This window comes from Hemicordylus capensis, chromosome 2, assembly GCF_027244095.1.
Source record: "Hemicordylus capensis ecotype Gifberg chromosome 2, rHemCap1.1.pri, whole genome shotgun sequence".
Taxonomy (NCBI): domain Eukaryota; kingdom Metazoa; phylum Chordata; class Lepidosauria; order Squamata; family Cordylidae; genus Hemicordylus; species Hemicordylus capensis.
In genome coordinates this window covers 75,057,657-75,071,488 of record NC_069658.1, presented here as the reverse complement: position 1 = coordinate 75,071,488, position 13,832 = coordinate 75,057,657, and the positions used below count along the sequence as shown (strand labels likewise).

The 13,832-nt window shown below is 41.9% G+C and overlaps 1 protein-coding gene across 16 annotated transcripts in view; it reads right to left on the bottom strand.

Moving 5' to 3' along the window:
• APC (APC regulator of WNT signaling pathway) overlaps positions 1 to 13,832 on the bottom strand; it is a 111,791-nt gene that overhangs the window by 22,662 nt on the left and 75,297 nt on the right. For all 16 annotated transcript variants that reach the window (XM_053294271.1, XM_053294274.1, XM_053294272.1 and 13 more), the window contains 2 exons: positions 11,021 to 11,125; positions 901 to 999 (listed from right to left, as the gene is read on the bottom strand). In XM_053294271.1, coding sequence (XP_053150246.1) covers positions 901 to 999; positions 11,021 to 11,125 — 204 coding nt within the window. The remainder of the gene's footprint in view (positions 1 to 900; positions 1,000 to 11,020; positions 11,126 to 13,832) is intronic.

Here is a 13,832-nt window from a genome sequence, read left to right as displayed (position 1 = left end):
AGAAACCTTCAAGACTTGTTCTCAATTTCTCCAAGTCATATCTTCCCTTTCACATGAGAAATAACAGCTGGGTATATTTAGAATGTCTAATGCCCAAAGCAGACTTGAGAAAGTGCTGTACATGTATGCAATACAATACAATTCCTTGAACCGATTATATTAGAACAAATTAGCTCAAAATAAGTATATTTCAGACAGCATAGAATTATTCTTTCTGAGCCAATGCAGAGATAATCATGGCCAAGCAATTCTGAATTGGTCACATAATCCTTAAATTCTCTGCACTCTGGAGCACTGCTAACCATGGTTTCAGATCCTGGATTAAGCAGAAATCCTGGTTAGCTTTAACGGAGGTTAACATCAATGTCAATGTAATTATCTGCATTTAACCCAACAATTAGTGGGTATTCACACTCCAGAAGGGAGGGAACATGTGGACCACTCAGCATTATGTCTATATCGGCCTTAGGTATACAAATCCCAGAAAATATGCTTGGAAAAGTTCAAAATCAAAAATTGATTACACATTCATGTCTACCATAAAGCAATATGTTGCTGGAGTTCATTATTTGAGTTCTATATGTTGCTATAACAATCCTCAGGCTTGTGTACCTCAAAGTTATAGAATTGCAACTTCAGTTTAGTATTTTTCTAAATTACACAAGAAAATAATGTTAGAGTTTTAACAGAATTTCCTAGACAGGCTATTTAAATATATGCCATATTTTTCTTAAGACCTGACCTAAACACAAGGGTAAAATATCACACTTCTATTCCTAAAATTCCACAGAGTTAGTGAGTAGAAGAATTCCTTTATAAATATTAACACCCTTTATAGAAACCAATGTGGATATTTTATTAGAAACGTAAACTTAGCAATTTGTAGTAAACTTCGGTTACCTTGGTACCCAGGTGACTGGTCAATCTTCGAGGAACAGAATAGCTACTGTTAGAACTCATAATACTTGAGGTGTCCTGGTCCATCCGAGCAGCTGAACCCTAGAAATTACAATTAGGTGATGTAAGTGTTTCTGCAATGCAAAATCATTTTAATTCCAGTATTTTAACATAATAAAAAATATAACAATTTGAAAGTTATAATTAAATTAAGTTGACAAATCAACTCGCTTAACCAATTCCACTGATTTTCTTTCCTACCACAAAATGAAGTGACTAGCAAGGTTTCAATGGCAGAAGATTGATTGTGATTAAGATTTGAAAAGTGCTAATTAGTAATGGATTTTCAATTTATTTACAGCTTGGCTTTTGAACAAAAATCAAATTTAAATTATTTCTGTCTTAAAGTTAAAAGATAAAGACATACAGGCAGGTGCCATAGCATTGTTGAGCACCAGGGAATGATGAGCTGTGGTTAAAGCAGGGCTGCACAACTTTGGCCATCCAGCTTCTGTTGGTCTACAACTCCCATAATCCCAGACTACTGGCCACAATGGCCAATAATCAGGGATAATGGGAGTCACATGCCAACAACAGATGGAGGACTGAAGTTGTACAGCCTGAGTAGTCTACCTTGTGTTTGCTTGCCTAGGAGATGAGGAGGTGGAAATGAGACGAGCCTACACCAGTATAGTTTGTAATCTGGATGCTTGCCTGAGGGCAGTTGCTCCTCACATCACTTTGACTTGGCTGCCTGCCTACAACAATGGTGGTTGTATTATTTAGTGTTATTTATTACTTTGATTTATATTTAGTCTTTCGACAATTGAACTGCACCCAAGGTACCTAACCATTCAAAGCAGTCTCACAGAAGTTACACATTTATAGATGAACATCAACTCAACATTATAGTCCTGAAACAAAACAGCAGTTTAAAACAACTAGCAAAGAGTAACAGATGTAAGCAAAAGCAGACTGGAACAGGACAATTTTCATTTTCCGCTGAAAGGCAGAGCACGACAGGACTGGGGTACTTCCTTGGGGAGGATATTCTAGGCAACATCAATAAGACAGCCCTCTCCCCTCATGCTCACCTGCTGCATCATACAGAAATATGGAGAGGGCTCTGCAAGATTGATCAGAGTTCTTAGGCAGGTTCATATGAGAGGAAGCAGTTCTGGAGATAACTTTAAATCCCCAAACGGCCTGGGGCACCGACCCATTAAGGTAAAACTAGCATTTATTTGAAATATTTCCATACTGTCCAAAACTTGCGTCTCTGGGTGGTTTGCAATTAAAATAATTTAAAACACCAAATCAATTAACAATTAAAACCCAATATTAAAAATATTAAAACTATAAATCTAATTAAAAGCCTGGGTGAATAAATGTCTCTTCAGTGCCTTTTAAAAAGTTGCCAGAGATGGGGAGGCTCTTATTTCAACAGAGAGCGCATTCCAAAGTCCAGGGGCAGCAATGGAGAAGGCTGCTGAGCAACCTGAACTGCACCCAGAAAGAAATTGACAACTAGTAAAACGGATACAAAGTCAGAGTGATGTGTTTCAATCTCTTGGTCCCAGTCACAAGCCTATCAGTGGCGTTTTGAATGAACCACTGTTTCTGAACTGTTGTCAAGGGCAGCCCCACTGCAGAGCACATGATAGTACTCCACCCTGGACAACTGAGGCCAGGTCTAACTTTTACAGGAAAGCATCCTCAAGGGGTGTGTGTGTGTGCGCGCGCGCAACGCTATCCAGCATCGGTTGAAAATGGAATTTCTGAACCATCAATTAAACAGTACCTCCATCTTGTCTGAATTCAGCTTGTTAATTAACTCCCAAGCACTCCTCAAAACTTCTCCCACCCTTCCAGGCTTAGAAGATAGAGCTGGGTACAATCCATATACAAAAGTCATCCAAGCTTAAATCTCCAAATGACCTCACTCCGTTGTGCCATGCAAGTGTTGAAAAGCATAGACAACAAGATGGTACTCTGCCATGCCCCATAAGCCGATGCAGTAGAATACTCAAATTGTCCCACTACAACTACAACAAATATTTATATACCGCTCTTCAATCAAAGTTCTCAAAGAGGTTTACAGAGGAAAATACATAAATAAGATGGTTGCCTGTTCCCAAAGGGCTCACAGTCTAAAAAAAGAAGCATAAGAGTCACCAGCAACAGCCACTGGAGGGATACTGTGCTGGGGTTGTTCTAGTGCAATTAGAACAATCTAGAATCTAACAAATGCAGTAGAACAACAGCTCCCAGCATCACCTTCAGAGATCGGAGTGAAAGAACTGGAGCCACCACAGCTTGTTGCTCAATGCTTTTACAGCTAAGCACCCCAGAAGGACACTATAGGTCAGCAATACTGAAAGCTGCCACGAAATCCAGAAGAATCAATAAGGTCATACTCCCCCAGTCCATCTCCCAGGGCACCTCATCCACTCTGGTGGCCAAGACTATTTTGGTCTTTAAAAAGCCAATTTCCTACCACAAGGTCAAACATCTTGCCCACAATGGTAAGTTTATCAGACAGGGAGGGTCAAGCAATTAATTTTTTTGCCAGGAAAGGCCTCACAACAGCCTCCTTCAGGATCGCTGGAACGTCACTCACTTCCAATTCAGCATTTAATATTTCTGAATAATTATTCTAGCACTACTTGCTCCAGGTGAATAATAAGAGGAAAGCTGGTCTTGTGGTAGCATTCATGACTTGTCTCCTTAACTAAGCAGGTTCTGTCCTGGTTGCATATGAATAGGAGATTTGATGTGTGAGCACTGTAAGATAGACCCCTTAGGGAATGGAGCCACTCTGGGAAGAGCAGAAGGTTTCAAGTTCCCTCCCTAGCATCTCCAGGATAGGGCTGAGAGAGATTCCTGCCTGCAACCTTGGAGAAGCTGCTGCCAGTCTGTGTAGACAATACTGAGCTAGATGGACCAAGGATCTGACATGGTATAAGTCTGCTTCTTATGTTCCTAAAATCACTAGGTAGTTTAGTTAAGATGTGCTAATGTTAAGAATACTAGACCAAGGGCACAAAAACTGAAGTAACATGTTTGTGTTCTATTTGAACTTCTAACATATACACCGAGACCCTTGGATAGTGACTGTATTTACAGGATAGAAGTTTTAAACAAAAAAAGTATTTCGATTTATTTGGCCCAACCAGTAACCCCTTGCCTATATAGGTGCTCTAAGGTATATATGGAGAGCATGTCAGTTACTGTTCCTATACAAACCTTTTACTTGCATTCAGACCCTTGCTAGTACAACAGCTCAACCCAGAGGCAGAGCAAGCTCTATGGTGACCTACATTCCCCACATCTCCTCCTGCCACCACTTGTATGGGGGCACACCACCCCCTGCCTCGGCTTGTTGCCTCCTCCTCATCCCACTGCCATCTTCACTGCCACCTCCTTCCTCCTCTTGCTGCCATTAAGCTGCCAGCGGTTGCAGGGCTGACCAGTGAGGGGGTGGGAGAGTTCTTTGCTGGTGTGAGAAATGAAGCCTCTTGGCCTCTCCCCCCGCCTCACTTGCTGCTGTAAGAGCCTGGCTCTTAGAGCAGCAAGTGAGGGGAGAAGACACAAGGCTTCCTTTCCTCTCTTGTGCCAGCAACAAAATCTCCCACCCCCTCACTGGTCGCCCCCGCAAAAGAACGCAGCTTGGTATCAAGCGAGGAAGGAAGCAATGGCAGTGGCAGCAAAGAGGGGAGGAGGCAGCAGCAGCTCCTTGGCAGCGGCAGTCTGTGTTCACAAGGCCCGTGAGAACATTGTGGACTATGCCACTGGTTCAAAATGAGAAGCTCCATGGAAGCCTGCTGCTCAAGTCTGCTGCTTTAGACTCATTCTTTGGCACCGGATCTCAGTAGGGATGCGCATGAACTGTGCTTCAAGCACTTATAGGGAAATTGGACCAGGAACTTTAAGGAAAAGGAGAGCAGGTCCTTACGTGCTGCTGCCCCATACAGCTTCCTGCTGGGGTGGTGCGCATCCCAATATCCCCCCCCCCCCGCATGTGGCATCAGCATGCACATTACAACTGTGCATGCACAGGCACAATTAGCATGACCACCACGCAAATGGTGCCTATGCATGCATGGATGTCATGTGCATGCTGACGCAGCACGGGAAGGGGGGTGGAATATTGGGATGTGCACCGCCCCAGCAGGAAGCTGTATGGGGCAGCAGTACATAAGGACCTGTTCTCCTTTTCCTTAAAGTTCCTTGTCCAATTCCTTAAAAGTACTCGAACGGTTTGTGCACATCCCTAGAACCCAGCCCTTCTCTCTAGTAATCTTGTTCAGTGTCTTGCCTCATCCTGCTCTCTGCAGTTACTCTGATCACAAGTCCAGCACCTTCACATTGTTCCTCATGCAGCCCCTCCTTGTCTGAGCCTTAGATGTGATAGTAAGGTGTTAAGGGAACAGAGTATTAAACAGATACAGTACAAGAGAAGAAGGGACAGGGAAGGAGATATGGAAGGACTTGGGTAAATGAAAGGAGAGGAGCTATACAAAAGTTGCAGAAAGGAAGCGAAAATGAGAGCATAAGAGAATACTATGCATTTTGCATGCACACAGCTATCCCTCATCACTAAAATGAAAGAAAAAAAGCTGCACAAGCTGAAGCTTTGGGTGCAACTGAGTACCCATGGAGCCTGTAGAGAAGTTCATGATTATATTAAGCTTGCTATTAGAACTCAAGCCACCTAATGGCACAGCAGGGAAATGACTTGCCTAGTGAGCAAGAGGTAGCTGGTTCAAATTTCCCAGAATATAGGAAACACTTATATCAGGCAGCAGTGATATAAGGAGGTACTGAAAGGCATCGTCTCATTCTGCACAGGAGGCAGCAATGGTAAACCCCTCCTGTATTCTACCAAAGGAAACCACATGGCTCTGTGGTCACCAGGAGTCGACACCTACTCTACCTTTACCTTTATTACCGCACAACTTTACCTTTACCTTTATTAGAGCTTAGGGGTAGCTATTATGCAGATAACCAATCATGTATAAGTTGTTTGAAAGACCCAGAATTTATTGAAAATGTCAAATCAAACTCAATGATTCATTAGTTTATTCCCTGAAAGCAGACCAATTCAAAAAATGTAGAAAAATGGAAAGTGAACAGGGTTGATTGCTCTTGTGTAGGTACCCTTCTGCTCACATATTCATTTTGACAGGCTCAATTTAATTTGCTGCCATGGTTTTGTAATTCAAGGACAAGCCTGAAGGATTGGTGGGTTTCACACTCCCTGCCATTTTTCATGTGAGAAGAGAATGAAAGTTTTTAAGAACGTAACAGCAGCCCTATTGGGTCAAGCCATTGGGAAGCCCACAAGCAAGAGCTAAGGGCATATCCTCTCTCCTGCTGTTACTCCCCTGCAACTGGTATTCAGGGATATCCTGCCTTTGAGGCTGGAGGTGGCCTGTAGCCCTCAGACTAGTAGCCATTGGTAGACCTCTCCTCCATGAAGTTATCCAAACTCCTCTTAAAGCCATCCAAGTTGTTGCCTGACACCACATATTGTGGCAGAGAATTCCATAGATTAATTATGTGTGGTGTGAAAAAGTACTTGCCTTAGTTGGTCCTAAATTTCTTGGCAACAAATTTCATGGGGTGATCCCTGATTCTAGTGTTATGCGAGAGGAAGAAACATCTCTATCAACTCTCTTCACACCATTCATGATTTTACAGACCTCTATCATGTCTCCCCACAGTCATCTTTTTCGAAACTAAAAAGCCCCAAATGTTGTAGCCTTGTCTAATAAGGAATGTGCTCTAGGCCCCTGATAATCTCCGTTGTCCTCTTCTACACCTTTTCCAGTTCTACAATGTCCTTCTTTAGGTATGGTAACCAAAATTGTACGCAGTACTCTAAGTGTGGCCGTACCATATTTTTTGTATAAGGGCATTATAATATTAGCAGTTTTATTTTCAACCTCCTTCCTAATGATCCCTAGCATGGAATTGGCCTTTTTCACAGCTGCCGCACATTGAGTCGACACTTTCAATGAGATGTCCACCACGACCCCAAGATCCCTCTCCTGGCCAGTCAATGACAGCTCAGATCCGACCAGTGTATATGTGAAGTTGGGCTTTTTGGACCCAATATGCATCACTTTACACTTGCCAGCACTGAACCACATTTGCCATTTTGTCGCCCACTCACCCAGTTTGGATAGATCCTATTGGAGCTCCTCACAATCTGTTTTGGATTTCACTGCCCTAAATCGTTTGGTGTCATCTGCAAAATTTGGCCAGTTCACTTCTTACCCCAACTTCTAGATCATTTATGAATAAATTAAAAAGCACCGGTCCCAGTACAGATCCCTGGGGGACCCCACGTCTTAGTTTCCTTCATTGTGAAAACTCTGCATTTATAACTACCCTCTGTTTCCTGTCCTTCAACATGTTAGCAATCCACACATGTACGTGTCCCCTTATCCTATGACTGCTAGGTTTACTCAAGAGCAGGGTTCTCTCTAATTTTTTTCATCTGTGTGCGGAATAAGTTTTGTTTTGGGTGGCAGTATCAAGGCAGTGTGTGTGCACATTCATTCAGAATGGGACCTCTTTGATGAGCAACTTTGTTGAAAGATTTTTGGAAGTCCAGGTATACTATGTAAACCGGATCACCTTTATCCACATACCTGTTGACACTCTAAAAAAACTCCAAAAGTTTCATGAGGCAAGATTTACCTTTGCAGAAGTCATGCTGCTTCTCTCCCTGCAGGGCCTGTTCTTCTATGTGCTTTAAAATTTTATCCATGAGAATGCTTTTCATCAATTTGCCCGGAACAGAAATTAAGCTAACCAGCCTGTAATTTCCCAGATTGCCCCTGGATCCCTTTTTGAAAATTGGTGTTACAGTGACTACTTTCAGTCCTCTGGTACAGAGCCTGATTATAAAGATAAGTTATATATTTTTGCAAGGAGGTTGGCAATTTCACACTTCAGTTAAGGACTCTTGAATAGATGCCGTCTCGTCCTGGTGACTGCTAGTTTTTAATTTTTCAAGAACATTTAGAATGTCATCTCTTATCACCTCTATCTGACTCAGCTCTTTAGCCTCTGTCTCTGAGAAGTCCGGTTCAGGAACTGGTATATGCTCAGTATCCTCTGCTATGAAGACAGATGCAAACAACTCATTCAGTATCTCTGCAACCTCCATATCCCTGGCAGGTTTCCTGCTTCTGATGTATTTAAAGAAGTTTTTGTTATTCCTCTTGATGCTTTTAGCTAAATGTTCCTCAAACTCTCTTTTTGCCTCCCTTGTTGTCACCTTGCATTTCTTTTGCCAGTGTTTGTGTTCCTTTCTGTTCTCCTCATTTGGGCAGGCTTTCTAATTTCTGAAGCAGAAGTCTAAATTCTAAAGGGGGAGTCTTCTTCCCCTTTATAGCTTCCTTGACTTTACCTGTTAGCCATGCTGGCATCCTCCTGGGCTTGGTGGTACCTTTCCTCCTTTTTGGTATACATTCTAACTGGGGCTTCTAGTACTGTGGTTTTAAGTAAACTCCATGCATTCTGGAGCAAAGTGACTCTCCCGATTTTCCCTTTCAGTGTTCTTTTCTCCAAACTCCTCATTTTAGAGAAGTTTCCTCTTCAAAAATTCAAAGTGTCTGAATTAAGACTTTCTTGGTGATTCTCTCCCCCCATGTTCGTTTTCAGTTTGAAACAAACCACAGTTCTGCATGACATACCAAGTTGAGATGCCGTGATTTATTTGAACCACTGTTAGGTAAAAGCATTTCAGAACTGTGGTATAATACTGTAGTGCTACCCAACTGTGAGCCACCTAATGGCACAGTGGGGAAGTGACTTGATTATCAAGCCAGAGGTTGCCAGTCTGAATCCCCACTGGTATGTTTCCCAGACTATGGGAAACACCTATATTGGGCAGCAGCGATATAGGAAGATGCTGAAAGGCATCAGCTCATACTGCGTGGGAGGAGAAAATGGTAAACCCTCCTGTATTCCAACAAAGGCAGGGCTCTGTGGTCGCCAGGAGTTGAAACCAACTCGACGGAACACTTTACCTAACTCTGGTTTGAATAAATTACATCCTGAGACCATATGTAATGCAGAGCTGTGGTTTACATCAGATTTAAAGTAGAAGCTTTAACCCTCCTCCTCGTGCATGCAAAAGAGGAGACAGGGAGTGCATGAACTAGCTCTCATAGCGTTTCATCTATCCTGATGCATTGGCCCTTTGCTGCCATCTCTTCCTCTTCACTTCTATTTGTACATAGTCTCTCTAATTAACCCAAGTGGTCCTGCCACATCTTATCTTAATCCCAATAACCCCACTTCTGCTCCTGACTTATGTTCTAAATTTTTATTCTTTTAATATTCTGTTCCTTGAACACACTGCCTGCAGAATGATTTTTCTCATTAAAAAACCTTGTTACTTAACATCCTTCAGCTAACTTAGGAACACCCAAATTTCATTTCCTCTCAAAGCAAAATGCAGTAGAGCAGAGAATATGTACAACAGTGCAGTCATGCAGAAGAGGAGAAGGTTGCCTTTCAGAAATTATCATCCATGGCAGATACATCTTCCATTATAATGTTGCTTGTTTGACTGTAAAAACTGGCTGACATAACTAGTACATTAAGAGTTTTGCACTCTGGTAATCCCCATTGCTAATGGACACAAGGTGGAATGAGCTGAGTTCCCAGAAATAAAATACTGGTGCCCAATCCATTAAGCCTTCCCGCCCTGGTTTTGCATAAAAAGTAAGTAATCCCCAGATGTCTCACAGTAAGGCAGATTGAGTCACTAGATTCATACACTGAGAGAGGAAAAATAAAACTAATAATTTTGACGTAAACCATCCAAAATTCTAACACACAAAAACTATGTTTCATTATTTCTATACTCAATAGTAAGCTCATTGGCTATAAGACACTTTGCCCATCCTCTCTTCATGAAGAACAGCTTCTTGTCCACAATAGAATTCTCATTCATATCAGTGCGCACACACGCGTGCACACACACACACACACACACACACAGTGTGCTACAGAGAATAACATGCCCTCAGTCCAAAAGAATCGGTTTGCCTTAAAAAAAAAACACCCAACAAACACCAGAGCAATGTTTTCATTAGGATTAGTGTGGATCTCCTGACTATCACTCAGAAAACAGCAGAGAAAATGAATCAAAATAAAATATATTTTAACCAAGACTGGTAGATAACCTCCCGCTGCACCTCTTAACTCTGAGTAGTCGCTGTGACAGTAAAAGGGCTACGACAGAATAAGAGGAATGCAGTGCAAACAAGTTAAATGTTATGTTGAATGTGAAGCTATGCAGCATTATAAAATATTTTAATGGATTTAAATTATTTGTCCAACAGAAAATATGAATAGATATTCTACAAAACTGTACTGGTTTGAGGCTAAAGTAATTTCAATTTCTGGTGTGGAGATTCTAAAGCATCCACTTATATTATGAAGTGTTGATGTAAGCAAAATAGAGTGTTATACTAATACTAATTAGTCAGTCATATTCCCAATGTAAACAGACTTTAAAAATGCTGAACAAATAAAATCAACAGGACATGACTACATCTGGATTAACACAAAGAGCAAAAGGAACAGAAAACCTTTATGAGAAATGTATCCCTTTCAACCTAAGTGCAGACAATCTCAGACTGCAGAAATGTACAATTCCAATGATTTATATAATACTGTATTTCATTTTAAAAGGGCAAGGTATTTGTAACCAGAAGCTTCTATTTCAAGGCCACAAAAATTGTGCAGCATTTTAGTAGCCATTTTAAAGTAGTATCAAAGCCAATTTCTCTCAATCATATTCCAACTTGAAAAAAATGACAAAATCAGTTTGACAGAATCAGTTATTTACATAATACCCATTGAGCAAGAATTACACCAGCTCACATGTGCAATATTTAAATTCTGTTTATTTAGAAAAATCATTTGTAGCAGATTAGAAAGCTTTCATCTCCTCCAGCGGCAAGACTTTTCCAGTTCAATGCATATGAAGGAATCTATTCTTCCACAATTATATTGTTGTAACAGAACCACTGCATCCCACCCACAAACACACCATATATTTAAACATTAGTAAGAAATGAGAGGGTAGCTTTACCTGACTACTGCCAGCAGTGGCCACGCTGATTTCTGCTGCTCCTTGACCTTCATTTTGCCTCTCAGCTTCATGCGAGCCTGTATCATGCTTGCTTGGAGGTGCCCTCTGTTAATGGAAGAATTTATGACATTATAGAGAGAGAAATGGAGTACTCTTTATCACTCAAAGCTTTCCAAAAACTGCGAATGCATCAACGCTGTAGCTTCACAAAGCCAATGAAATGTGCTTCGTATTTCATAACCTCTAGCCTCAATAATTAGCAGCCGAGACCGACTGTCTTAGCAAAATTGCAGGATGAAAGTGAAGCATGTCCTCTGAGGATTATAGCCCTAGAAGACAAAGGATTTGCTGTGAGACACAAAACACCATCCTCCACCAGCTGTGCTCACATCACTATCAGAAATGTAACAGAATTGGAGCAAACAACTGTCTCCTCTGCAATGTCACATGATCTATCCATTTACTGGAGGCTACAACTGGAACAGTTAAATTATTACTTACGCTTTGCAATCAAATTGCAACACCTGAATGGATAGCCCAAAAGACACAGTTTATCAATGACACATTTCAGCTACATGATCCATGCTGGAGCATCTATTTCAACATGAATAAATTCTAAAACAAGTGGTTCTCCCTAGCCTAATAATTCTTCAGCTGAATGAATGAAACTGTACAGCATAACTACGAAATCCAGTCCTTTTCCTCTTCATAAAAGCATACTCTTATTTTTAAAGGAGTGTTTTTATTATCTAGGATTTTTACTCACAAGGGCAGAAAGAATATCATAAATAAAAACTGCATTCTTTTATTCTGTTTTTACTAATTGGAGGCTGAACATATACTGGAACAACAGGAGGATATCAAAGGATTCCAAACTCTGTATGGACCCAATCAACCCAGGGAGTTCAATGCTGGATAAGACTATATGGGCTTATGGCTAAAGCAAATGCCAAGAACCAAGCTGAACATGGAACTCCAACACAGAATAATCTAGGGCAGGGTGCCAGACTATAGTCCAGTATGGTTTTTAAAAAAATTGATTCCTTTATTGGACTTAAAGTAAAGTTGTGTCATCGAATCGGTGTCGACTCCTGGAGACCACAGAGCCATGTGGTTTTCTTTGGTGAGCAAGCCACATTCATCTGAATCTATTAAATATATTTCAGCATGGATTTTCCTAAGGTTTTCCCTCTCACAAACAGCTAAGCATTCAAAATTCAAGCTTGCATATTGTACAACTCCAGACAACAGGAGAAAAACTACTGTAAATTATATAAAATATCAGAACTATGTTGAACACTAGTGATATCTGCACTAGCTAAGATTTAGACAAGTGGAAAAATAGTCAAGGTAGTCCCATTTTGCTCAACATACAGAATTATGTTTCAAGAAGAAACATTACCAGACTCCCAGAATCATCATCGTTAAACTTAATCCTCTTAGCCAGCCACCAGCCACGCGTAGGGATGTGGCAAGGCTATGCGTGCCGGCGAGGGAGGCACCAGATTGGCTGGGCACTGGTTGGCTGCTGTTGGCAGCGAGGAGAGACAGGCGAGGTGGCGACGGCCCGGCCACATTGGGGCGGCGGCTGGCCCGGCCACGGGGGTGGGGAGATGGTAGCTGTGGCGGGGAGACAGCTGCGGCGGCTGGCCCGGCCATGGTGGCGGGGAGACGGCAGTGGCGGCAGGCCAGCGGCGGCGGGGAGGCAGCAGCGGGGTGGCCGCCAGGGTGAGGAAGCGGCGGGAGAAGAGGAGGGGCCGGCCAGCTTGAAAGCCGGCCAGAAGCGGGGCAGTGGGGGGGCAGGCCAGGCGGGCATCAGAGATGCCCAGGGGAAGACGGTGCAGACGTTCTGCGCCAGGTCTGCTGGTTACATCTTATTTCCCTAACCAATTCAAGATTGCAAGGCTGCGATACCAGTTAACTGGCCACTCAAAAGACCGCCTCTTATTTGGACAGTGGCTAAATTTCAATAGACTATCAAACTATCAATGTCCTTATGTTAGTGGAAGCCTAGTTTTTCAATTCTATCAAAGGCAGCAGAGCACACTCTTTGCTCCGTACACGTGACACTTCTGCCTCGTACATGTCAGGCAAAGTGTCATTCACCTCTATATGCCTATACTATTTTTGTTTGCCTGCTCCATGTGGTAACATTGTCGCTTGCTCAGAGCCAGTGCAATGCTGTTTAAAAATCTCACCAAAACAAAAAATCACACCCAACCCTTCCTCCTTCTATTCTTGCAATTTTCTACTTCATATACTTCTAGTTTATGTGCAGAAAGATACAGATCTTTCAAGACAAAAGTCATATTTGCTACACAACAAATTGGGGATAAAGCTGTAATCACATGCAGACAGTCCAAAGTTCAACCCTATCATTTCCAGATACGACTAGGAAAGAGCCTGTCTGAAACCCTGGAGAGTCAGTGACAATCAAAGTAGATAATACTGATCTTGATAGATGAATCATCTCCAATATAAGTCCAATATAAAGGAAACTTATATCCAGATTTAATATATATTAATCAGTGATTTTCAAACTGTAGAACAGGTTGGCTCTTCTTGAGACGTGGACCAAAAAAATGGTGAACACAATTTTGCAAGTCTTATTGATCACAGGTCTAAAGAAAATAAAGGCTCAGGGTTTTCTAAGAACAGATTGCAACCCAATTGGGAGTGTGGAAAGAAAGAAGTGGGGATGCACGTTCCTGACTGCTGTAGGAACAATGACCTCAGGCTAGAAATAATGCAACATGATGAGAAAATGGACAGAGGAGACAGAAGGATTAAGTGACTGATCAAGCAAATGTTC